Source organism: Narcine bancroftii, chromosome 7 (assembly GCF_036971445.1).
Source record: "Narcine bancroftii isolate sNarBan1 chromosome 7, sNarBan1.hap1, whole genome shotgun sequence".
In the NCBI taxonomy this organism is placed as follows: Eukaryota; Metazoa; Chordata; class Chondrichthyes; order Torpediniformes; family Narcinidae; genus Narcine; species Narcine bancroftii.
Genome location: NC_091475.1, coordinates 205,400,504 through 205,427,257, shown reverse-complemented (window position 1 = coordinate 205,427,257; position 26,754 = coordinate 205,400,504). Strand labels below are relative to the sequence as shown.

At 44.6% G+C, this 26,754-nt stretch overlaps 1 protein-coding gene across 2 annotated transcripts in view; it reads left to right on the top strand.

The window, feature by feature from the left end:
• The window catches only part of nlgn4xa (neuroligin 4 X-linked a), a 218,606-nt gene extending 197,151 nt beyond the window's left edge, over nt 1-21,455 (top strand). Inside the window, exons 4-6 of one of the 2 annotated variants that reach the window (XM_069892551.1) lie at nt 10,974-10,990; nt 12,357-13,146; nt 20,541-21,455. In XM_069892551.1, the coding sequence (XP_069748652.1) occupies nt 10,974-10,990; nt 12,357-13,146; nt 20,541-21,393 (1,660 nt within the window). In that variant the 3' untranslated portion in view covers nt 21,394-21,455. The remainder of the gene's footprint in view (nt 1-10,973; nt 10,991-12,356; nt 13,147-20,540) is intronic. The other variant, XM_069892550.1, reaches the window with a different exon arrangement.
• Nucleotides 21,456-26,754: the final 5,299 nt, after the last annotated feature.

The following is a 26,754-nucleotide window of genomic DNA, read 5'->3' as shown; positions in this document are numbered from 1 at the left end:
ACCTTGCCTCATAAGATATCATTTTCTATCCAGACCACTTCCTGGTAAGTCTCATCTGCACCCTCTCCATAGCTTCCACATCCTTCATATAATGAGGTGACCAAAGCTGAACACAATACTCCAAGTGTGGGATCACCAGAGATTTATAGATTGGATCAGGTGCTATTTATTGCCATGTAATTGAAGAGAAATGCAATATTATACAAAATTGCCTTTTGTCTGCCAAAAGGCAGATGAAGACTCACCATTAGGATTTATATTGTCTAGCATCCCTTACAGTCAGAGAAAGAGAAGCAAAGAGGGTCTCCCCAGAGTTAGTGAGTGTCCATGGATTCACCCCCTGCAGCGTCTGCAGCCGCACGAGACTCCTGCTCAGTTCAAACTGTTGGCAACTCAAGCTCCAGATCCAAACCTCCGACACGATGAAGAAGCCTTCAGTGACCAGAGCCCCTTGGGAGTCCTCCTTACCCTCAGCATCCTCTCGGATCCCGGTTTGGATAACATGAGCCAATCTCCATCATCGCATAGGCTGGCGTGTGTCCTTTGATATCAGCTCGCTGGAAGCCCCCAGACTGGGTGGGTTCCTCACCTGCAAGAAACCAACAGCACACCGCCAGAGTGTGTCCTTTAACCACAGAACAGAATTGGATAAACTCGACACAGAATTGACAAAATGGCAGTAGATCTAATTCGATTTCTCTTTCAAATATGTTGCAATATCCCACACTGTCTGTAAGGAGTTTGTACATTCTCCCCATGACTGCATGGGATTTCCCCCCGGGGCTCCAGATTCCTCCCACCATTCAAAACATACCGGGGGGGGGTGCAGGTTAATTGGGTATACATTGGGCATCATGGACTTGTGGGCCGAAATGGCCTGTTGCCATACTATATGTCTAACTTTAAATATAAAATTTTTAAAAATAATTTAAATTAAAAAAAAATTAATTTAATTCCATGATTAATTCATGCAGTATTACCCTGTAATGGTGCAGTTTGAAGGTCCAACATTGAGAGGTAGTCTCCCAAAGAATCATTAATGACCAGACCACTCGGGAGAGTTTACATCGCTGAATTTATCCACAGCCATTTGCAGGATTTCCATGAGGTGGGGCCATTTGTAGATTACTTGAATCATTTCCATAAAGTTGGGGCCTTTTCATCCATGTTCTGAGGGTCAAAAATGAGAGAGGCTGGAAGATCTGTGTTTAAGATAGGAGCAGGGAGTTTGAAGGAGATGGGCGGAGCAGATTTTCTTTACACAGAGAGTGGTGGGTGCCTGGAATGGACTGCAGGGTAGTCATGGAAGTAGATACAATAGTGGTGTTTAGATTTTGGGGGGGGAAAAAAATAGTGGTGTTTAAGGGCTTCTCGATAGACACATGAATATGCAGGGAATAAGGGATATGGATCATGTGCAGTTTTGGTTTAAATTTGGCCTCATTGCAGACTCATGGACCGAAGGGGCTGTTCCTGTGATGTACCATTCTATATGTTCTAGAATTGAGTAGTCTCAGTTTCACTCTGGGGCATTATGCATGTATGTTCCCTTTGATTGTTCTATAATCAATGGGTTTATTGTGGGATACTGTATGTTAGAATGTAATTTTAAAAAACACACACAGGAGAGATTAGGAAGCTGGTTCAAGATAAAAGGGAGGCCTACATTAAATACAGGAAGCAGGGTAGGGATGAGATACTTGAAAGATACATAGATTGTAGCAAGAGGCTCTAGAAGGAAATTAAAAGTGAAAAGAAGGTATGAAGTGGGTATTATGAACAGGGTGAAAGTAAATCCGAAGGGTTTTTTCAAAAATGTGAATAGCAAAAGGAGAGCGAAGGATAGAATTGGTCCACTAGAGAATCGGAGTGGACAGATTTGTGAGGAGCGAAATAAGATGGGGAGATATTGAATTAATTCATCACTAGGGAAAAGGATATGGAATTGTATAGGATAAGAGAGGCAAAAGGGGTAATTATGGAAAACATAGGGATCAGGAAAGAGGGGGTGTTGGAACATCTGAGGGATATAAGAGTGGATAAGTCTCCAGGTCCCGACGGGATTTTCCCCAGGACCTTGAGGGAAGTCAGGGAGGAAATGGTGAGAGCTCTGACTGTAACTTTTCAACAGTCATTTGGAGGAAGGTGTGTTGCCGCGGGATTGGCATGTCGTAAACGTGGTTCCTCTGTTTAAAAAGGGCTCCAGGTGTAGGCCCTGCAATTATAGGCCAGTAAGTTTGATGTCAGTGATGGGTAAACTAATGGAAAATATTCTTAGAGATAATATGCATCAGTATCTAGAGGGGCAGGGACTGATCAGGGACATCCAACATGGGTTTGTGAGAGGAAGGTCATGTTTGACATATCTTGTTGAATTTTTTGAGGAAATGACTAGGAAGGTTGATGAAGGTAGAGCAGTAGATGTAGATTTCAGTAAGGCTTTCAATAAGGAAGGTTGGTGAGGAAGGTTAAGGCACTAGGGATTAATGTTGAGATAGTCAGATGGGTTGAACAGTGGCTAGAAGATAGGCAACAGAGATTCATGGTGGACAACTCTCTGTCAGGATGGAGGCCGGTGACAAGCAGTGTGCCTCAGGGATCGGTGTTGGGTCCCTTGTTTGTCATTTACATTAATGATTTGGATGACGGGGTGGTAAATTGTGTGAGTAAATATGCGGATGATACAAAAATAGGGGGAGTTGTGGATAGAGAGGATGATTTTCATAGACTGCAGAAGGATTTGGACTGCTTAGGAGAGTGGGCTGAAAGGTGGCAGATAGAGTTTGATGTAGCTAAGTGTGGGGTGCTTCATTTTGGGAAGAATAATCAAAATAGGGTGTATGCAGTGAAGGGGAGGACATTGAGAAATACAGAGGAACAGAGAGATCTTGGAATAACGGTTCATCGTTCTTTGAATGTGGATTCTCATGTAGATAGGGTGGTGAAGAAGACTTTTGGTATGCTGAAATGTTGAGACTGTTTAAGGCATTGGTGAGGCCAAGTATGGAATACTGTGTGAAGTTCTGGTCTCCAAATTATGGGAAGGATATCAATAAGGTACAGAGGATGCAGAGAAGATTTACTAAAATGTTGCCCGGATTGCAGTGTCTAGAATACAGAGAAAAATTGAGTAGACTGGGTCTTTATCCATTGGAGCGTAGAAGGTTGAGGGGGGATTTGATAGAGTATATAAAATTATGAGGGAAATAGATAGATTAAATTTGAATAGTCTCTTCCCCTTGAGGTTTGAGAGATAATGATGAGGCATCATAAATTAAGGGTTAGGGGACAAAACTTTAGAAGTTACATCAGAAGAAGCTTCTTCACTCAGAGAGTGGTGGCTGAGTGGAATGACCTTCCGGAAGAGGTGGTTGCAGCAGGGTCAATTTTGTAATTTAAGAGGAGGTTGGATGAGTGCATGGATGTGAGGGGTTTGGAGGGTTATGGGCAAGGAGCAGGTAGGTGGAACTAGTGGAGTTTCACTTAAATCGGTGGGGACAAGAAGAAGCGATATGGCTTGTTTCCGTAGTGTAATTGTTATATGGTTATATATGGTTATATACTGGAGGAACTCAGCCGGTCTTGTGGAGTTCATAGGAGGTAAATCTATGTTACCAACATTTCAAACCTGAGCCCTTCTTCAAGGTATAAGCAAAAAGAAGGCAGGTATCTCAATAAAGAATGAGAGAGAAGGATGGAGGAATGGGAGAAGTCCCATCCAACAAACCAAAGGTGTGATTGGATACAATGTGAGGTAAGAATTGATTTTGGCTCTGTGAAAGGAGACTGAGGGAAAAGGGAAGAGAGAGAGAGAGAGAGAGAGAGAGAGAGAGAGAGAGAGAGAGAGAGAGAGAGAGAGAGAGTGAGAGAATGCCTTTTCATGCAATGATAAAGCCCGACTGTAAAGGTGGAGATTCTCCGCCATTACGTCAGGGGACTTACCTTCTTGAATGTGCTGTGGACGCTCTGAGATGCCAAAAGCAATCCCTCTCAGGGAAGGATAATCGGTGGAGCGCTGCAGCTGGTTAGGGGTAGGCTGATGACACCTCCGTCAGCTCCAGAGGACGCTACAAGGTGCCACTTGACATGAAAGGTAAGTTCCATGTTTCCCCTCTGCATTATAGATAGATTCCATGTGGAGGACTGGCATGAAAGGGCCTAGAGAGAGAGAGAGAGAGAGAGAGAGAGAGAGAGAGAGAGAGAGAGAGAGAGAGAGAGAGAGGTTAGAGGAAAGCAGAAGGGGGTTTTAGCGAGAATTTGATGTTAATGTCATCCATTTGGAGGGTACCCAGGCAGTAGATAAGGCAAATAACCTCTAGTGACCAATAATTCCCAACAGAGTGAAGGACAAAAGTCTGCAGATGCCATGATTGTTGTAAAAACGCAGAAATGCTGGAAGAACTTAGCAGGTCTCACAGTGTCCATAGGAGGTAAAGATATCCCTTTTCCCCACCCTCAGGCCAACATTTTGGTTATATATTTACCTCCCATGGATGCTGCCAGACCTGCTGAGTTCCTCCAGCATTTCTGTGATTTTTACGATAATTCCCAGTTGCTCAGCAATTAACAAAGAACAAGACAGCAATGCTGGGGAAGTTTTCATTGGAGCGTAATTGGGAAATGACAATATGCACATTGTTCTTAACCTCCTTGTACAGAGGTCACTGAAAACTAAAAGGAACTAAGCAGTTAGGAAGTCAATTTTGTGGACACCGTGGTTGAAGTTAAAAAAAACACAAAATGCCGGAGAAGCTCAACAGGTCAAATAGGGTCCTTTATGTTGCAAAGGTGAAGATACAGAACCGACGTTTCGGACTTGAGCCCTTCATCGAGGTATGAGAGAATGCCGGCAGGTGTCCGAGCAAAAGACTGCGGTGGGTGTGTGGCGGGGGTAGCAAAGGCAGGAGACGATTGGTGGAAAAAGGAGGAAGGGGACAGCAGCAATGACGGGGGAGGAGGGATGGCTGGGTGGATGGAAGAACTGGACAAGCAGAAAAAGATGACCAGGTTTAGTGGAAGGCAGTAAAGTCAATGTTCACGCCATCTGGCTGGAGGGTGCCCAGATGGAAAATAAGGTGTTGATCCTCTCGTCTGCTGGTGGTCTGGGTGGGACAGTGCACAAGGTCATGGACAGATATGTGAGTGTGGGAGAGAAGTGGTTGGTCATGGGGAGGTCGCTGTGGTTGCAAACGGAGCAGAGGTGCTGAGTGAAGCCACCTCCCAGTCTGCGACCGGTCTCTCCAATGTAGAGGATGCCACAAAGGGATCTATTTTAATCGTACCTCATTGACTCGTTTTGTGCATGGTTTCAGAACTCCAAAGGAAATGGGTCAATGACAATTTTTCTCAAGCAAAATATTTCAGTAACAATTGAGTCTCGAGCAGGGATACTCAACCTTCCCTTCCCACTCACATCCCAACTTAAGCAATCCTTTACTAATCACAGAGCACCAATGGCAGAGGGATTACTTAAAGTGGTACGTGAGTGGAAAGAAAAAGGTTGAGAACCATTGATTTACTCTAAAGAGTGTGCAGCTGTTCACTTACTTGAGTGAACTTACTTGAATAAACCTGGTAATTATAGGCCTGTAAGTCTGACGTCACTGGTGGGTAAATTAATGGAAAGATGGCATGTACAACTATTTGGAAGGACAGGGACTGATCAGACTAGTCAACATTGTTTTGTATGGGGCAGATCATGTTTAATAAATTTTATAGAGTTTTTCGAGGAGGTAACTAAAAATGTTGTTGAAGGGAAGGTGGTGGATGTTGTCTATTTGGACTTTAGTCAGGTTTTTGAGAAGGTTTCCCATAACAGGTTAGTAAGGAATGCGGAAGCATTAGGTATTAATGATGAAGTAGTGAGATGGATTCAACAATGGTTGGATGGGAGATGCCAGAGAGTAGTAGTGGAAAATTGTTTGTCAAATTGGAGGCCGGTGTTGAGTGGAATGCCTCAGGGATCGGTATTGGGTACACTGCTGTTTGAAATATATATTAACGATCTAGATGATGTAAAGTTTGGCAGTGTTGTGGACAGTGAGGAAGATTATCAAAGCTTAGATAGAGGACTGTTAGAAGAGTGGGCTGAATGATGGCAGATGGAGTTTAATACTGATAAATGTGAGGTGCTACATTTTGGTAGGACTAATCAAAATTGGACATACACGTTAAATGGTAGACAACTGAGGAGTGCAGTGGAGCAAAGGGATTAGGAGCCATAGTACATAATTCCATGAAAGTTGAATCACATGTGGACAGGGTGGTGAGAAAGTCATTTAGTATGTTGGCTTTCATAAATCAGAGTATAGAACACAGGAGTTGGGATGTTATGTTGAAGTTGTATAAGGCATTGGTGAGGCCAAATTTGCAATATCGTATGCAGTTTTGATCACAAATTACAGTTAGGATATAAACAGTATAGAGAGAGTGCAGAGGAGGTTTACGAGAATGTTGCCGGAGTTTCAGGGTTTGAGTTACATGGAAAGGTTGAGCAGGCTGGGACTTTATTCCCTGGAGTGTAGACGATTCAGGGGTGATTTAATAGATGTATTCAAAATTATAAGGGAGAAAGATAGAGTCAATGGGGACAGGCTTTTTCTATTGAGAGTGGGGGAGATTCAAACAAGGGGGCATGGATTGAGAGTAAAAGGGGAAAAGTTTAAGGGAAACATGATGGGGAAATTCTTCACGCAGAAGGTGGTGGGGGTATGGAATGAACATCTGGCAGAGGTGGTAGAAGTGAGATCGATGTTAATATTCAAGGATAGGTATACGGATGGGAGAGGTGTGGAGGATTATGGGCCGAATACGAGCCAGTGGGACTAGGTGGGTGAAATTGTTCATGGACTAGAAGGGCCGAACTGGCCTGTTTCTGTGCTGTAAATAGTTATATGGTTATATGGAGAGTTTCCAATGGTAAATTCTCAAATATTTTCATAAAAGTTTCTCTCTAGATCTCTGCATCCATTTGATTTATCCAAGACTATAATAGAAGGCTTGTTATTGTGATAGATTTCTTCTAAATCTTTTGTTGGTATACGTATTCTTCAATAATGCAACATAGATTTTTTTCCAAGACACCGTGGTGTCAGATCTATTCTCAGCTTTTTAATTCTAGATTTGTTGAATGGGTCAGTGTGATAGTCCAGATCTATCACCAATGTATATAGTGTATATAGTTACAGTATCTAGACTGTGATTGCAGCGATTGGCTGAGAGCTAAGCCATGCCTACTGTCTGGGCCTTAAAGGGTTGTGTCCCTAGCCAGGTCGGATCATTCCGGACTGGTCGGCCACCTGTGAAGAGCTCCTGTCTTTTGCTAATAAAAGCCTTGGTTTGGATCAACAAGTCTTTGGTTCTTTCGACGAGTTCTACAGTCAGATACTAGAACAGTAGAAAAGGTACAAGGACTGCCTAAAGAAATCTCTTGATGCCTGCCACATTGACCACCGCCAGTGGGCTGATATCGCCTCAAACCGTGCATCTTGGCGCCTCACAGTTTGGCGGGCAGCAACCTCCTTTGAAGAAGACCGCAGAGCCCACCTCACTGACAAAAGGCAATGGAGGAAAAACCCAACACCCAACCCCAACCAACCAATTTTCCCCTGCAGCCGCTGCAACCGTGTCTGCCTGTCCCGCATCGGACTTGTCAGCCACAAACGAGCCTGCAGCTGACGTGGACTTTTACCCCCTCCATAAATCTTCGTCCGCGAAGCCAAGCCAAAGAAGAATATTCTAGGACTCTTAACAGTTGATTTGTCCCTGGAGATTTTAGCAGAAACTTCGCCTATAAAATCAGTAATAGCCAATTTATTCAAGAGCACTGAAATACCATATTTAGTTTAAGAAGCTACAGTGGTAGATTTAATTTGGAAGTCCCAATTTTTTAAGTTGTTCAAAGACTTTAATACAGAGGGTTAAACAGGAAAGTGACAAAATAATGCTGGAGAAACTCAGCAGATCAGACAATGAACTTTCTATAGTAAAGATAAAGAAACATAACCAATGTTTTGGGATTGAGCCTTTCATTCTTAGGACAAATCAGGTCGAGTTCACAGTGTTCTCAGGAGGGAGAGTGAGCAGCCAGATGTCATGGTGCATATAGGGTACGACATGGGTAGAAAGGTGAGGAGGTCCTGCAAGGAGAGTTCACGGAGTTAGGCACTAGGCTGAAGGACAGGACCACCAGCTGAAGAGGTGAATGCGGGCTCAACTTTTAACATTTAAGTAGGATTTGGACCCGTACATGGATGGGAGAGGTATGGAGGGCTACGGACTGGGTGCAGGTCAGTGGGACTAGGAAAAATATATAGTTTGGCACAGACTAGAAGGGCCAAAGGGGCTTGTTTCTGTGCTGCAAGGTTCTGACTGTTACTGTTGAATATATTTTCTGTTCTAATATTGGAACCAACACATTCAATAATTCATTAAACAGGAATGTCTTTTGTGAATGTTGTGCAATGCATAAAAATGCTGGAGACACAAAAGTGTCCATCTGAAGCAAATTGATATAACCAACAGTTCGAGTCTGAACCCTTCATCAAGAAAGCAGACAGGTGCTCCTTATAAAAAGGAGGGAAGGGTCAGAAGGAGGAACATAGACCAATAGACAAGAGGTAATTGGTGGATAGAGGTGGGAGGGAGGGAGGGAGGGAGGGAGAGAGGGAGAGAAAAAGGCCGAAAGTGATGGGGAAGGGGTATGTCTCTGAACGGAGAGGGAAAGGACAGGGAGCTAGAAGAAAGGAGGCAGAGGGATAGAGAAACAGAGAGAGAGAGAGAGAGAGAGAGAAACAGGGGTGGGGCCTAACAGAAACTGGAGGTCAAACAGAATATTAGGTGGTGTGTTCCAGTTTGTGGGTAGCCTCGGCTTGGCAGTGAATGAGACCATGGATAGACATTTCTTGGTTCCTTCCACATCCCAAATTGGTGCAAATTGGCCACTATAAATGTCTCTTAATGCGCAGAGCCCAGGGGGAGTTAATAGACAGGTGGGAATAATAAGCTGTCAGGATAGATAATGGGGAACTGGGATCTGACATTGATTCAGTCAACCAAAGTGCCCTTCTACCTCACAAGGATAGATGGACATGGTTGTGGTAGAGCTTTCTTCGACTCAACAGTGGTATTTCATTTTAATTATGTAAAGGTAGATTTCTTTGAACAGCCCACTTGCTAGAGTCATGTCATTATGGGTTTATTCTAGGATTCTGTATCAACAGATTTATGCCACAATTGTTGCAGACATTGCAAAGGCACATTTATTCTTGGAATCGTTATTGGAAGGTTTCTTCCCAAAGTGTTCACCAGTGGATTTGTCAGTAAATTATGCTGGGATTCTGCAGCGATAGATTTGAGCAAGGGCTGAAGGTTTTTATGAGACTCTATCATGAATATGTTACGGTGTTCTGTCAAAATAGGTTTATTTCAGGACCCTGTATTGATGGATTTGTTCCAGATGCTGGTAGAATTGCACAAATAATTTGTTCTACGGCTCTGTTTCTTCATGTGTTCTAGAATTTCATAATTTACTTGGGGCCTGGTTATTGTAGATTTATTTTGTAGTTCTAACAGTAGAGTTCTGTTCATTTTAACAATAAATTTTTCCCTGAACTCCTTAACAGCTATTCTAAGGTTCTGCAATGATACATTTGTCTGAGGACAGTTATTTTTGAATTCTTAAACAATATTCCAGGAGAGCCATCCTCAACCTTTCTTTATCGGCTATGCCCCCAACCCCCAACCCCCTCCCCACCACCCCTGAGGATTTTGCTCAACCGTTTGTCACCTCCCCCCCCTCCCCTTTCCAGTGAAGCAGGCATGTTTAGTTGGTTTCTTCCGTACTTCTGTCCGACGGACTACGTAACAAAAACATTTTAAAGATATTTATGTGACGGGAGGTGAAAAGAAATCAAGGCTTTTACTGAAATACGCTGTGACAGCCCCGTTGAGAATGGCTGTTCTAGGATTTCTCAACACTGGCACAATTGTAACAGTAAATTTGCGATAGAAACCTTTTATTTGTTAAATCATTCCAGGCGACTGAAATGGTAAATTTATTCTCGAGCTCTGCAGCAGTAGATTTGTTCCAAGTCACTCTAATGGTAAAATTAGGCTGGGATTCTGCAATGCTAATGGAGGCTTCTTGAATGGTCCATTTATTCTGGGGCTCTACAAAGTAGATTGATCATTGGACTCTGGTAACTACAGAATGTTCCTTGGACCCTGCAGCAGCAGGTTTTGACTTGACCCTGTAATGGTATAATTATTCCAGGGGATGTGTATCAGTCATTTATTTCAAGTGCTGAAACAAACTTTGGCATGTCGTGAATATTAATTAATTAGTTGCAACCTCTTTCTCTGTGGAACTGATCATATTGCATGAAATCTGACATAAAACCAATCAGAGGATAATGCATTCAATTGCAGCAAGGTATTATGGATCAGCTCATTTATTCTTAGTTCCAGGAATCGTTCTTGTATTAAATCAGCTTTTGTCGAAAAGTTAGCACCGTTGTGAAGAAAGGTTGGGGGCTGCAAAGGCAAATGTAAATACACAAGATCTGATTAAAATAGAAAAGTTGCTGCATCAAAGCCATTTTGTAGAGAATTATATAGAAATGTATAGAATTAGATAGATTTGAATAGAAGCCTAATAGCCTGCGTACGCCGGGGATTGTCTGATTGTCGGGGACTGCCTCGGAACACCAGGTGCTGTAGGTTTCTGTAAGGGTAGCTGGACAGAGTGGTGACTCTCTGTCTGACTTAGGACAGACAAAAGTTACAGAGTTTCATGTACGCTGCATTTTAAATGTAGTACTACGTGACAATAATGGAACCTTTACCTTAATTATTTTTACGAAGATGATTAGCTAAAATAAAAACAGGGGACGCTGGATCCACTGAACAGATCAGATGTCATTCTTGAAAAAGAAGCAGATTTAAGTTGGAAGAAGTTCAAATGGAAAATTAAGGGCAAACTGTTGGAAAGGTTAAAGATGGAGAAGACTGCAAACCCTTAACAGGCCTGTTACCATGCTGTAAGTCTAAATTTAAAAAAAATTAAACAAAATCTAGTGAAGAAAGCTTCATTTCACCTTGGAAAATGGGTTGGGAACTGTATGCGGAAGATATAAATATTTTAGTTGTCCCTGAGAGAGCAATCTGGATCTTAATTCATTATAAAACAGGAGCATGCATCCATTGGAGAGAGAAATCAGTTAATTGTCTCCCCAGATTCCAACAGCTGCAGAGTCCTGTGTTTGTCGTTCCATGTTCTCTGTCCACGCAGTGATGGCAGGAGAACAAGGGGAAATTTGGGCTTGTCTGTGATCAAATAGAGGCCAAAAGCAGATTGAGTGACACTGAATGTCTGGAGAATTGAGAACCAGAGAGAGAGAGACAGGCACACAAAGCAAAACCACAATGGGTCTCTGAGGCATGGCAGATGCTGGAAATCTGAATTACAGGAGACCATTGGACCAGCATCGGTGCAGAGAGGACTTCCCCAGTTCTGACGACGTGAAGCATAGGGCTGTAGGTTTAAGGCAAGAGGGAGAAGGTTTAAAAGGTCTCACAAAGAGGAGTTGGTATCTGGGATGAGCGGCCTGAGATGGTGGCAGAGATAGGACCTTGAGGAGTTCAGAGGAGGTTCAAAAGGATGATTCTAGGAATGAAAGGGTCAACATATGAGGATCTCTTTTCAGGGCTTGGTCTGTATTCATTGGAATTTAGGCAACTGAAGGGGGAAATATCATGCAAACATTTCATAGGGATGACTTAAAGGGGTATGTGAGTGGAAAACAAAAGGTTGAGGACCACTGCGTGATAATAGAAGGTTTCTTGAATTGTAAGTATATCGGTATATATCTGAAACAAAGTTTCAGAGCCTGGTGAAGGGTCCAGGGTCTGAAAGCATGTTTACCCTTTGCTTCCTATGGATGTTGATGACTTGCTGAGTTTCTCCAGTGTGCTGGTGTAATGCAGAACTGCAGGCCTGGATGAACCATTGAGCAAAATAAGCAGGTGCTTTGGGCACCAAGGGAAGGGGGTACCATAGAGTTTTTTTTTCCAGTGCTAGATTTACCATGGTGTAGCTGAACTATGGTTAAAAGCCCATTGGGGGGATAATAAATGAAAAAGAAACATATTTAATATGTGGGTACTGGCCTGGAAGAAAACTGAATTTTTAATCTGTTATTTCACATTCACAACTTATTGAATCCTAATGTCTTGTTAGACAATGGAAAGGTTGAGGGGAATCATTGCTGGGCTGTGTTTATGGAATCAGTAGGCCTTAATCCGGCCCTGCAGATCGGAGACAACATTTGACTTGCTTTCTTTTCTTCAACCAACAGGTCTCTTCCAGAAGGCGATAATCCAGAGTGGGACAGCCCTATCCAGCTGGGCGGTGAACTACCAGCCTGCCAAGTACACCCGCCTGCTGGCGGAGAAGGTGGGCTGCAGCATGCTTGATACCATCAACCTGGTGGAGTGCCTGCGCATGAAGACTTACAAGGAGCTGATTGAACAGGACATCATGCCTGCCCGCTACCACATCGCCTTCGGGCCAGTCATCGACGGGGATGTCATCCCAGACGACCCCCAGATCCTCATGGAGCAAGGGGAGTTCCTGAACTACGATATCATGCTGGGCGTCAACCAAGGGGAAGGGCTGAAGTTTGTGGAAAACATGGTGGACAATGAGGATGGCATCTCGGCCAGCGACTTTGACTTTGCCGTCTCCAATTTCGTTGACAACCTCTATGGCTACCCTGAGGGCAAGGACACGTTGAGGGAGACTATCAAGTTCATGTATACCGACTGGGCGGACAAGGAGAACCCGGAGACACGGCGGAAGACACTAGTAGCGCTTTTCACTGACCACCAGTGGGTGGCACCGGCGGTAGCTACGGCAGACCTGCATGCCCAGTATGGCTCGCCCACCTACTTCTACGCCTTTTACCATCACTGCCAGAGTGACATGAAGCCCGGTTGGTCTGACGCAGCGCATGGTGACGAGGTCCCCTACGTGTTTGGCGTCCCCATGATCGGACCCTCTGATTTCTTCCCCTGCAACTTCTCGAAAAATGACGTGATGCTAAGTGCCGTGGTGATGACCTACTGGACCAACTTTGCAAAAACCGGGTGAGTATGGGGCCACAAAGTTGACCTCAGATGCTGCACCGCTGCCGCAGTGGGCCAGTGACCTGTGTTAAGTCCTGATCACCCTCCACAATGGTTCAAAAGACTGAAAAATCTATATTGACCAAATACCTGTATTGATATGGTTAACACTAACATGCAAGTCATACAAAACTGACTGTCTGTTTGTCCACACACTGAGGTGTCTCTGACCTTCCCCAAAACAATCATAGAAGAGGAAATACCCGAGAACTGAAATCTTTCTTCTTGATCCCAATTAAATCTCCCAAGTTTCCTTCACTTCCACGAGGATTGGTTCGCCAGAGATTTTACTGTTCTTTCCCCCAAATTCTCCAATTGCACTTCAGATCACTGTGACTCGATTTTTGAGGCCAAGGGTCATCTGGCCATTCTGCATCACATTTAGTCCGTAAGATGTAAGGACAGAGGTGGGCCATTTGGCCCATTGAGTTGGCCCCACCATTGCCTCACGAGCTGATCCCTTTTCCCACTCAGTCCCACTCTCCCCATAACTTTTGATATCCTGACTATTCAGATATCTATCAATCTCTGCCTTAAGTACATCCAAAGGCCTGGCCTCCACAGCCGACCGTGATGTCAAATTCTAGAGGTTTACTGCTTTCTGGCTAAAGAAATTCCTCCAGGTCACTTGTTTTAAATGGGCACCCTTCAATCCTGAAGTTTTGCCCTCGTGCTTGACCATGAGAAACAACTCTGCCACATTCCTCTGTCCAATCAGCTCCTTGCAAGTCTTCACTCTCTCCTCATCTACTCTGTCATTGGATCTGGCCCAAAGTGACAAGATTTAATTACTTTATTCACCGAAACTGGGGGACATAGCCTCAAGATTCAGGGGAGTGGATTTAAGATGGAGATGAGAAAAACTGTTTTTCCCAGAGAGTAGAGAACCTATGGAATTCTCTGCCCAGGGAAGCAGTTGAGGTTACTTCAAATTTTTACATAAAAAAGGAATTAATGGATATGGGGAAAAGGCAGTTGAGTCAATGGTCAGATCAGCCACGATCTTATTGAATGGCGGAGCAGGCTCGATGGGCCGGATGGCCAACTCTTGCTCCTATTTCTTATGTTCTTTCATTGCGATATGCCCCTGGCGGCAGCCTGAACATGTGTTCCGTTGACCTGTTTCTGAGCCTGACCATGTCAAATACCAGTTCCAAGTTGCTCCAGGCACAAAATGGTGGGTGTAAGAATGGTCTCACAAAATGTCACTTCCGTTGCTGCAAGCACGTGGCAAAGAACACAGCCGTTTCATTTCATTGCTCCCATTGTCCTCATCTCACAGCAGCTCACTGTTCTGATTTCCTTTCTGCCCAACAATCCCGACCCCATGGGGGGAATGCGTGCATTTTCCTGGGGCCATTTAAAGCCCAATTTTTCCCCAGAAGATCTCATGTAAATTGGTAATTGGAGTCAGAGAATCCTATGTCATGAAAATAGGCTCCTCTGTCCCCTATAGGAAGTGTGAAGTCCGGAACAATGGGTGAAATGTCCAAATGCCTCTTCCATAACTGAACCACAGCACCACTGTGATATCCCATCAGATTGTATTCCACCCGCCCCCCCCCACCTCCCATCCGCCCCCACCAGCAGAGATTATAGTTTCTCCTATTGATCTGGTTTTCTGAGCTGAAGTGTGTAAAAAATAATTCAGAGGTACAGCGCGGTAACAGGCCCTTCCGGCCCATGAACCCGTGCCACTCACATGCCTTAATTAACCTAAAAATCCCTTACATCTTTGAAATGTGGTTGGAAACCAGAGCATCCACAGGAAATTGGCATGGATATGGGGAGAGCCCACAAACTCCTGACACTTAGCGCTGGATTCGAACCGGGATTGCTGGTTCCATAATGATGACCTAGGTTTGAATCTGGTGCTTCCAACACACATAGAAAATACCACACAGGAACAGGCTCTTTGGCCAGCATGATGCCCAATTTAAGCAAAATTTCTGCTGCTTGTAAACAATCCAAATCCCTCCACTTCCTGCATGTCCATCTAGAAGCCTCTTAAACACTTCTATCATATCTGCTTCCACCGGTACCCCTGGCTGCACGTCCAAGAACATACCACTCTCTATTTTTATGGACAAAGCATGGTAACAGGCCCTTCTGGCCCACGATGTGAATAAAATTGAAAGAGGGCAGAGAAGATTCTCAAGGGTGTTTCTGTGACTTGTGGAACTGAGTTACAGGGAGAAGTTAAACTGTATTCCCTGGGGCGTAGAAGAGTGAAGTGAGATTTGACAGAGGTGCTGTCACGGTCGCGTACTTACCTTTGTTGGGAGGAGGAGAGTGAGAGCATCAGGATCCCCGTGTGGCGGTGAGCCAATGAGAAGGTCAGAGGGTTTTGGCTGGGTGGTGTTTGGGGAGTTGAAGAACACAATGTTGTGTCTAGTGAACAATAAAAAAGGAAGTCGACTTCACGGTGTGCTGAGAGAAATGAGTGAGTTGTATTCTTTATTTGTTTGTAAGCTATGGTAAATTAGTGTCATTGCAGTGAACAAAATGATGAAGGGCATCACTGATGCTGGAGAGATACAAACCAGAGGACATGGATTAAGGGGGAAAGGGGAGAAGTTTGGGGCAGTGGTTCTCAGCCTTTTATTTTCCACTCACATACCACCTATGGGAGAGGGGCTCTGTTGTTAATAAGGGATTACTTAAGGTGGTATGTGAGTGGGGGAAAAAAAGGTTGAGAACCACTGGAGTCCACAGAACAATAGTGTGGCACAGAATAGAAGGGCCAAATGGCCTCTTTTCTGTGCTGTGGTGTTCTATGGTTCTATCTTACACCCTCTATTTTTCTTACATGCATCTGCCTGTCTAAGAGTATTTTGAACGTCCCTATTGTACCAGCCTCCAAAACCATCCAGATCAATGCATTCCAGACACCCACCACTCTTTGAGATCTCCCCTGAACTTTCCTCTGCTCAGCTCAAACAGATGTCCTCTCGCGCTTGCTATTGTCAATCTGGGAAATAAAGGTGCTGGCTGCAGAGGTGCAGGGCTTATTTTTTTGGGTGCCAGAGCTCACCAAAAGACAGCGACAAGGAGGTGCCGGAGGTGCCTGGTGGGGCCCCATAAGGTGTCGGAGCTGCCTCCTTAAGGTGCTGGAGCAGAGCTCCGGTGAGCTCAGGCAGCCCTCAACCCCTGGCTGGCTGTCCATCCTACCTAAGCCCCTCATAATCTTGTATACTTCCATTGAGACCTCTCATCCTTCCCTGCTCCGAAGAGGAAAGGCCTAGTTTCGTCAATATCCTGGTAAATTTCTTCTGTACCCCTTTCAGATCCCCACTTCCATTGAACAACCAGGGTTTGCACATCATACTCTAAGAGGGGTAGGGTTATGTTATCATAACTTTGGTATTGCTGTGTTTGATCCATTTTAATTGAATTTTTAATTTAGACATACAGCACGGTAACAGGCCATTTCAGCCCATGAGTCCGTGCCACCCAATTACATCCGATTGGCCTACATCTCCGCTACATTTTTGAACGGTGGGAGGAACCTGCAGCTCCCAGGGGGGAAAACCATGCAGACACAGGCAGAACATGCAAAGTACTCACAGGTTGTGCGGAATTCAAACCCTGGTCCCGATTGCTAACCGCTTTGCCAATGGTGCCATCCCACGATGTTGCCATTCTCCTCTTTCCTCCAAAGGGCCTCCTCTTTTCATTTGGTTCCTGTTGCTATTGGTTGATTAAAACCATGAATACATTTGAATTAAGGGAAGGTGAGACCAAATGATTGCTTGGAATGATCAATGGAAGGCAGAGATACATTCAATTTCTTCACTCTTATGAGATCGAAGCTGAGATTGGGGTACTGAGAACCGGGGTGGGGGGGGAGCGGTCATGGGCCATTCAAGGCTAAGATGAGGTGATGTTCCTTCATTGGATGGCATAGGCTCTCTGTTGATCTCCTCCTAAGAGGGCTGCAGAGGTTCAGTGGTTGAGGGCCGGTTAATTATAGATATTGAGGGGATTATACAACAATGCTCAGGTGAAGAATCATTCGTGATCTAATAGTAGACCAACTAGGTGAAGCTGAGTGGCCAATTCCTCCATTGAGCTCTTTGACATCCTACATCACAGAAATGGGCTCTTTGTCCCTTCAAGCTCCTGCTATCCATCAACCATCCATTTTCACCTGATCCTCCCTGGATCCCATTAATCAATCTCACTTTTTATTTTTCTGTCATTCTCATCAATGTGGGCAGAAATAAAACATCAGCAGGCTTGACAGGCTGGACGGGCAACCACCGCTCCAAGTCCTTATGCCAGTGGTTCTCAACCAGTTTTTTCCCAAATTCATATACCATCTTAAGTAATCCCCTACTTACCACAGAGTACCGATGCTGGAGGATGCCATAGGCCCTCTGTAGTTTGTAAGGGATTATTTAAGGTGGTATGTGAGTAGATAAAAAATGGTTGAGGAGCACTCATTATGTGAGTGGCAAGTTTAGCACAGTAATTTGCACAATGCAACCCAAGTTCGAATCCAATGCTGTCTGTAAGGAGTCTGCATGTACTTCCTGTGACCTGCATGGGTTTCCTCTGTGTGCACCGGTTTTCTCCCACCCTCTAAATCGTGCGGGTTGTATGTTATTTGGGTGTAATTGGATGGCACAGATCTCAATGGCCAGAAATGGCTTCTACCGTTTTATAAATAGACTTTAAAGATTTAAATTTAATTTCCCACCCCAAATTCTGCCACTCAACCACCTATTGGGAAACGATTTACAATTGACTCACCAGCCCACATGCCTTTGGGACATGGGAGAAAGCCAGAGGTCCCAGTGGAGGCCACGCAGCCACTCAGAGAATGGGCATGCTCCTTACAGACAGCCCCGGAGGTCAGGATTGAACCTGGTCTCTGGAGCCTTGAGCCAGCAACTCAACAGGGTTGGTCTAGTGGTTAGTCCAACGCCTCTACAGTGCCACTGATCAGGACCAGACCCAGGTTTTAACCCCGTTCTGCCTGCAAGAAGTTTGTACATGCTCCTCATGGCTGCCTGGGTTTCCTCCGGGGGCTCCGGTTTCCTCCCACCCTTCAAAAACCTACCAGGGTGTAAGTTAATGGGGTGTAATTTGGGCAGCATGGAGCCTTAGCGCCGAATTGGCCCGTTACACTGTTGTATGTTTAATTTAATCAAGCTGCACCACTTTGCTGCCCCATATATATGTTCCTCCATAAAGCTGAGACAGTACTTAGAACCTGCATACGGCCCTTTGAACGAGTAGGCTATTGGTTGTGAGTTTAGGGCAAAGAGATTAGATGTGCTGACACCCTACATCCCGCCCGTTCCTGAATTCCAAGCAGGAAACAGGAAACATAGAACGTTCCAGTATCTTACTTTGTGAGACCTCATGTTCTATTTCTTTATTCATCCTCTTTCGAAGCACCAAGACACATTGTCACCCCACCAAAAAGGGCTCACTGCTGAGAGCTTTAATTTCCTGGGTGTAAACCATCTCCAGTGACCTGTCCTGGTTCTCCCGCATCAGTGTGACATGCAAGAAAGCGCGTCAGTGCTTTTACTTCCTCAGAAGCCCGAGGACATTTGGCTCTTCACCTACATCCCTCAACAGCTTCTACAGGTGCCACGTTAAAAGCATCCTGTCAGGGCGCCACGCTGCATGGGACAGCAGCTGCCCCACCCAAGCCTGCAAGAATCTGCAGAGGGTGGCGAACGTGGCTCAAGCCATCACACAGACCCACCCTATGCCCCACCTCCATCAACTCTGGCAGCCTTGGAAAGCCAACTAACACATTTAAAGACTCATCCCATCCTGGTCACACTCTCTTCACCCCCTTACTGTCAGGAAGAAGATTCACGAGTGTGGGATCTCACACCTCCAGATTCATGGTCAGTTCCTTTCCTGCCGTTATCAGACTCCATTTATTTTTAATATATTTTTATTGATTTGGAAGAGAGAAATATTACATGGTACATATTAACCACACAACTTTATAAAATACAATACGGAATATGAATCAAAAGTAGTTCACACATTGTCTTATATACAATGCTCGAATACAATGCAAATTCCCTTAGGAAAACTGCACCTCATATTCTAATGTTACAGACCTTCATGTTAAATTATCTGATTAGAGTCATCTCTTCTAAGAATCCTGAATGAACCCCAAAGTAGTTAAACTCGGTTGCCTTTTTAAAATTGAAATCAAAATCTCTCCATCACTCTGCCCTTTAGTGCAGTATCTTACTTTTTGTGTTATGCATGAGACGTCTAATTGGACTGCTCGCAAAACAACCTCCATCGTTGGTACAGTTTAAAATTCAAAGTTCAGATTGATTGTCAGAGAGCGCACATGACATTCTTCTTCCTGCGGGTGAGGCAGAATTACCACTAATTGGTAGTGTAAAAAAACTGTGCTAACTTACACATGTAAGAAAACTGAATTGTGCAGAGAGAAAAAAAGAAAAAAAAAAGAGAATAACAGTTCTTAAATTAGTCCCTGATTGTTTTAAACTTAAAAAAGCAGCCTCTATCCTAAAAGGCCCCCACCACCCAGGCCAGGCCCTCTTCACTCTGCTACCATCGGGGAAAAGGTACAGGAGCCTAAAGACGAGCACTCAGCGGCACAAGGACAGCTTCTTCCCCGCTGCCATTAGATTCCTGAATGATCAACGAACCACAAACACTGTCTTTATTTTGTAAGAGGGTTTACATACAGTAACTGTTACCGCAAAACAACAAATTTTGTGACATCTTCGTGACAATAAATTCTGATTATTCAGATACAAACCAGAGGACATGGGTTAAGAGTGAAAGGGGAAAGGTTTAGGGGGAACATAATGGTGAACCTTCACACAGAGAGTGGTGAATGCGGGCTCAATTTTAACATTTAAGAAAAATTTGGATAGGTACAAGGATGGGAGAGGTATGGAGGGATATGGACTGGGACTAGGCAAAATAAAAATGGTTTGGCATAGACTAGTGTGGGGAGCTGAGGTAGCAGCAAGAAAGCACAAAACTCGAAAGACTGAACAACAGGCTTTATTCTAGTTAAAGTCTGAACACCAGTTCATGCCTCGGTTACTCCCTGTGTGACTGGCTCAGGAGGGGCCAGCTCAGGTCTATATTCAGGTCAGCTGATTGATGGTCGACCAGGTGGAGTCAGCCTCATAGGTGGTCCATTCAGGTCACCAGTAGGCTGGTGGTGATATCACCACCACTAGAAGGGTCAAAGAGGCCTGTTTCTGTGCTGTAATGTTCTATGGATTCTGAATGAATTGGTTGTTGAGGATTCTGTTTGTGGAGGAGATGTGACACCAGATTAAAAAAACATTTGTTGTTTACAAACCTTTCCTGTTTTCTTGCCACCTCAGCGATCCAAATCAACCTGTGCCGCAAGACACGAAGTTCATCCACACAAAACCCAACCGGTTTGAGGAGGTCGCTTGGTCTAAGTACAACCCCAAAGACCAGCTTTACCTGCACATCGGCCTGAAGCCGAGGGTCCGGGAACATTACCGTGCCACCAAGGTCGCCTTCTGGCTGGAGCTCGTCCCTCACCTACACAACCTGAACGAGATCTTCCAGTATGTCTCCACGACCACCAAGGTCCCACAGACGGACTCCACACCATTCCCATACGTGACGCGGCGTGCCCCCGGCAAGCTATGGTCCTCCACCACCAAGCGCCCGCCGCTCTCACCTTCCCGCAACCCGAAGCAGGCGAAGGAAACCCGCAAGTCCAGCCCAGAAGAAACGACGGTGCTGCTGGAGGACAAGCGCGACTATTCCACGGAGCTGAGTGTGACCATCGCCGTGGGGGCCTCATTGCTTTTCCTCAATATTCTGGCCTTTGCTGCCCTCTACTACAAGAAGGACAAGAGGCGCCACGAAACGCAGCGGCGGCAGAGCCCGCAGCCGGGGGCGGCCAACGACTTGGCGCACCTGCAGAACGAGGAGATCATGTCCCTGCAGATGAAGCAGCTGGAGCATGGGCATGACTGCGAGGCGATGCAGACCCACGACACCCTGAGGCTGACCTGCCCACCCGACTACACGCTCACGCTCAGGAGATCTCCGGACGACATCCCCCTCATGACGCCCAACACCATCACCATGATCCCCAACACGCTGGCTGCAATGCAGCCCTTGCACACGTTCAACACCTTCGCCGGTGGCCAGAACAGTACAAACTTGCCCCACGCACACTCGACGACTCGGGTATAGCCCCCTTACCCTGGGACCAGAGGGGTCCCCGCACTTGTTGGGAAGGGAGCTCATTTTATCACTGGAAAAACCACCTAGATCCTGCAAAAAGTACACGGAAAATAAACACGTCTCTTTATTTAGTTAGTGGGTGGGCGGGAAGGGAGAATGTCGGGGCTCACATAGTCCTGTCCCCCGGTCGAATTGTTCCAACACCGAGCAATGTGAACGGGACAGCAAACAGCAAATGAGGAGAAACAGCAAATATCTTTTTTATATATATATAAATGAAGAACGTTTGAACACAAATTCAACTGATCCACTGTATCAGCTGGATCCCTTGATAATTCATGTTGAGCAGCACGTGAATCCCACCCTCTTTAGAGTCATTGAATGGATGCAGACAGAAATATAAACTGAAGGACTGGCTGTTTGTTCAACAAAGGACATTCATAGTTTCAAAGTAAGTGATGTTCAGTATCCTTGACGTGCCAGTTATGTGTTATGCTCTTGTTTCCAGGACTGACGGACAAATAAGGGAGCGTTTTTTTTTCTCTCTGTATTGAAAACTGTGGTTTCTCCGTCTGATTCATCAAAAGGACAATTCAGTTGCCTGGATTCCAAGTCTGTGTTGAGCAAGGCGGACTGTATTTATGAAACTTTGTAAACAACTGTAAATAGCAGTGAGTTAAAAAAAAGAAAAGCTTTTATCGTTTTTTTTTTCATTTTTGAAAGAGTTAGCTTCAGAGGGCCTGTGTTTTATAATCCTGGCCTTTTTGTTCACGCACAAAGCCACCACCATTTGCGCCCAGTTACTTTACATGGATAATATGGTACATTTCATCTTTGGGAATCATTAACCTCCGTCAAAGACATTTGTGCCTGTTTATGCTTAATGGCCAAAACATTTCTTCTCTATATCTTATGCTTATCTCTGTTTTAGATTCTGTTAGATGCATGTTTGAGTATTGTAGCAAGCAATCGTGGATCTATAATTTTCTTTGGCTACTTAAGTGAAGCATTAGTTCACAAGGCATTCTGGAACTTGTGAAAGTTGAGCAAGAGTTTGGGGTGGGATTAAAATAAACAATATTAATATTAAAAGCAGACATTAAAAAAAAACACCAAATTCTCTCTGTCCATCCTCTGTCACCACAACGCTCTGGTTTCTTGCCTTTGGTGGGAGGGAGTCTGGGGAAAGGGGAGGTGGGTGGGGAATGTGTTTAACCTGAAGATTGGCTCAGCCGGGGTCATGGGGCTGACTGACGCATCCGTGGAGAGGCTGGTGATCGATTGCACAGCAGTTCCGGAGGGGGCACCCGTTAGCTTTCATTGCTCCACGAGTTTGGCCAAGTTCATTGGTTCCAAAGGCCTTTAAAAAAATACTCATCAAAGGGACGTGGACATTACCGGCAAGGCCAGAATTTGATTTCCTAGCCCTTGACCACAAGGTGATGGTGAGTCACCTTCTTGAACCGCTGCAATCCTTCTGGGAAAGATGCCCCCCACGGCATTGTTGGGTGCGGAGTTCCGGGATTTAGACCCAGTTCAGGAAACGTAGCTGCTTCTGGGAAGAACTAACACAGACCGAAAAAGGACACTTCTTGGAGTAAATAAGCTTGCTGTAAAGGCATTCTTAGAATACAGATAATCTACTTTCAATTGAATCTTGTTAACTTGTGTGTATACTTTCCAACATCATGTCCTAGGCATTTTAAAGCAGGAAAGTCCTGAAATGTAGAATATCTCTGTATATGTTTTTGTTTTCATTATTGTTTGCATTATCTTTCTTTTGCCTAAGTGATAATAGACGATGATCTTTTGGCTGGACATGTATAAAACTTTCAGCAGTTTTTTTAAAATAAAACAATCACACTATTTTCTAATTCATTGGATTTTTAATATGTATGACTAAGCGAGTGGTAAGCCGATGCAATCCAGAGGCATTAGAGCATGGAACACTGTAGCACACTACAGGCCCTTCTGGCCACAATGTGGTGCTGACCTATGTGAACCTTCTCCACAACTATTCAGTGGTCCTCAATCATTTATTTCCCCCCCCCCACTTTAAGTATTCCCTCTGCCATCAGTGATTAGTAAGGGATTGCTTAAGGTGGGATGTGAGTGGGAAGGGATAGTCGAGAATCACTGCTCCAATTTCCTTTGGAGTTATGAAACTGTGCACATAACCAGTCAATGAGGGACAATTAAAGCAGTGGTTTTCAAACTTTTTCTTTCCACCCACATACCACCTTAAGCAATCCTTTACTAATTACAGAGCACCTAGATATTCATGTGTCTATCTGTAAGCTTCCACCACTACCCCTGGCACCCCAATCCAGGCTCCCATCCCTCTCTGTGTAAAATATTTGCACTGCACATCTCCCTTAAACTTCCTCTCCCTCACCTTAAACATGTCTTCCAGGGTGTTCTACTCTTTCCTGGGGGGTGATATTCTGACTATCCATCTTATCAATCATTCTGATAACTTTATAAACTCTCCCTTGGCCTCCTACATTCCAGAGGAAAAAAAAAATCCAAATTTGTTCAAACTCTCCTCTCTCCTAGCTCATACCCTCTAATCCAGGCAACATCCTGGTAAATCTGTACCTTTCCAAAACTTTTCTATCCTTCCTGGAATGGGGCTGACCAGAATTGCATTCAAAGTGCAGCCTAACCAAAATTTATTTTAAAAAAATTCAGACATACAGCAAGGTTGCAGGCCCTTCCGGCCCATGAGCCCGTGCCGCCCAAATGCTCCAATTAATCTACAGCACCTTTCTGTTTTGAGCACCCAGAGGAAACCCACGCAGATGTAGGGAGAATGTACAAACTCCTTACAGCTAAGGTCACTGGTGCTATAATAGTGTTGCACTCACCACCACACTAACCGTGGCTTCTACCTTACTCATACCCCGCTCAATGAAGTCAAGTATATCATACGCTTTATTCACTCCACTATACAGATGAGCCTCCACTTTCAATGAGGGACCTTCAGATCCCTCTGCACATCAGTACTTTCAAGAGCCTTATCATTAGTCATCTCCTTACATTGGACCATTTTACACTTGCCACGATTAAACTAAATCTCTCCGTCCGCAAAGAAGAAATCTTTTTAATCGTACACTGTTCATTGAGGCAGTGGATATTTATGTGTGATGTTTCAGGGAAGGGAAGGGGGGGGGGAAGTGGGAGGGCATTGGTGATAATGTCTGAGTTAATCGTTTACCTGTTAATAAATACTGTGGAGATAGGGGAGATGCTGATAAATGGAAGTTCTTCCCACAGAGATAAAGAATTGAAAGAGCCAATGCTTAGAGTTTTATCTGGCTGAACATCCACTGTTTGATCTGACAACACACATCTCAGAACACAATAGACAACTTCTCATCCATTTAAATCCAAGGGCGATTGATGGACATGACTAAAGTTTCTGCAGTGTTCAGTAATAGCTTGTGAGAGACTGGTCTCTGAAATACAGTAGATTAGGCTTGCAGTTACAACTTTAATTTATATTAATGTCCACCAATGCTCATTTCTGACTCAGATAGTCAGAACAGTGTAAATATCAGGAACTGTTGATCTATTGAAGCTGCATTGAAATAAACTGCACATGTTGAAGTGCATCTTAATCTAGTTTGGATCTCACTACCTTATCTTCTCATAGCTTCTGTCCCTGCTGTTCATATAAGACCATAAGATGTAGAAGTCATTCGGCCCCATCAACTCCGCTCCGCCATTCCACCATGAGCTGATCCATTCTCCCATTCCCCCTCTGCCTTCTCTCCATAACTCTTGATACCCATCAATCTCTGCCTTTAATACACCCAAACATCTGGCCCCCCACATCTGCCCATGTTAGCAAATTCCAAAAGTTCTCCACTCTCTGGCGAAAAAAAATTCTCCGCATCTCTGTTTGAAATCCTTAAGTTTTGCCCGCTTGTAGGAAATAATTTTGCCACATTTACTCTGTCCAGGCCTTTCAAGCATTCACAATGCTTATTTTGACATCCCCCCTCATTCTTTTGAACTCCAAGGAGTCCAGACCAAGAGCCGTCAAACATTCTTCAAATGCTAATCCCTTCATTCCAGGATCTTCTGAATCCACCTCACTGTCAATAAGAACCCCAAAACTGTACCTCATACCCCAAGTGAGGCCTCACCAGTGCCTTATAAGGCCTCAACATCACATCCTTGCTCTACTATCCCATTCCTCTAGAGTAGAGTGCCAGCATTGCATTTGCCTTCTTCCCCAACAACTCAACCTGGAGGTTAACGAGGACTCCCAAGTCCCTTGGCACCTCTGAATTAAGAATTTTCTCCCCATCGAAATAAGAAGCTGCCCTTTTAGTTATTGTACCAAAATGCAGGACCAGACATTTTCCAACGTTGTATTTCATTTGACAATACTTTGCCCATTTTTCCTAATCTAAGTCTGTCTGCAGCCTTTCTGTTTCCTCCTTTGCAAACTTGACCACAAAGCATTTATTTGGCAATCCTAATTATTGACCTACAACGTAAAAATAATTTTTTTAAATTGTAGATATGCTGCACAGTAACAGGGCATTTTGGCCCAAGAGTCCAATTAACCTACACCATGAATGATGGAGGAAACAGAAAAACAGGAGACGGGGAGCGTGTACAGACAGCGTGCGATTTAAACCCCAGCCCCGATCGCTGGCTCTGTAAAGGCATGGTACTAACCGCTACACTAACTGTGGCCCCAACACCGACCCCCATGGTGCTTATTTGTTCCTTATTTCTCAATGGGACTATCGTGAACACAGAACTGATTTGTTGTGAGCCCTGAATGTTGATGCATGAATCCAAGTCACCCTTTGCATCATTGCCAATTTAAATATTTCAGTTTAGACATACTGCACGGTAACAGGCCCTTCCACCTCATGATGCTAAAAACCCCAATTAACCTATTTATTCATGGCTTGGCTTTGCAAATGAAGATTTAGGAAGGATCCTTCGAGCCAGTGCAATGGATTTTTTAGGTAGAGTGCTGTGTGCACAGTACTGGCCCGGGGTTTTCTGCCATGACCCAGCACCCTGGGATGGTGACAGCCAGGTCCTTGGTTTTAGGTGTTACGTCGGAGTGTCCTTCTCTTAGACGGATGGCCTGATTAGTCTCGAGCCCTTTCTGCTCTGGTTTGTAATCAGAGTCTTCCTTATCTTCGGCTGGCTGCCAATCAAGGCTAACAAGCTCAGCCCACCCGTCCGGTTATACCGCTGGACACTGTGTTACGCCATGACATAGCAAACTCAGTGAAAATGAGGGACACCAACGAGAAGGTGTGGCTATGGACTCAGTAATCTAGGAGAGGCCATTTGCTATGATCTCCTGCCTGGCCAGCCAGACAACGGCCATGTGGC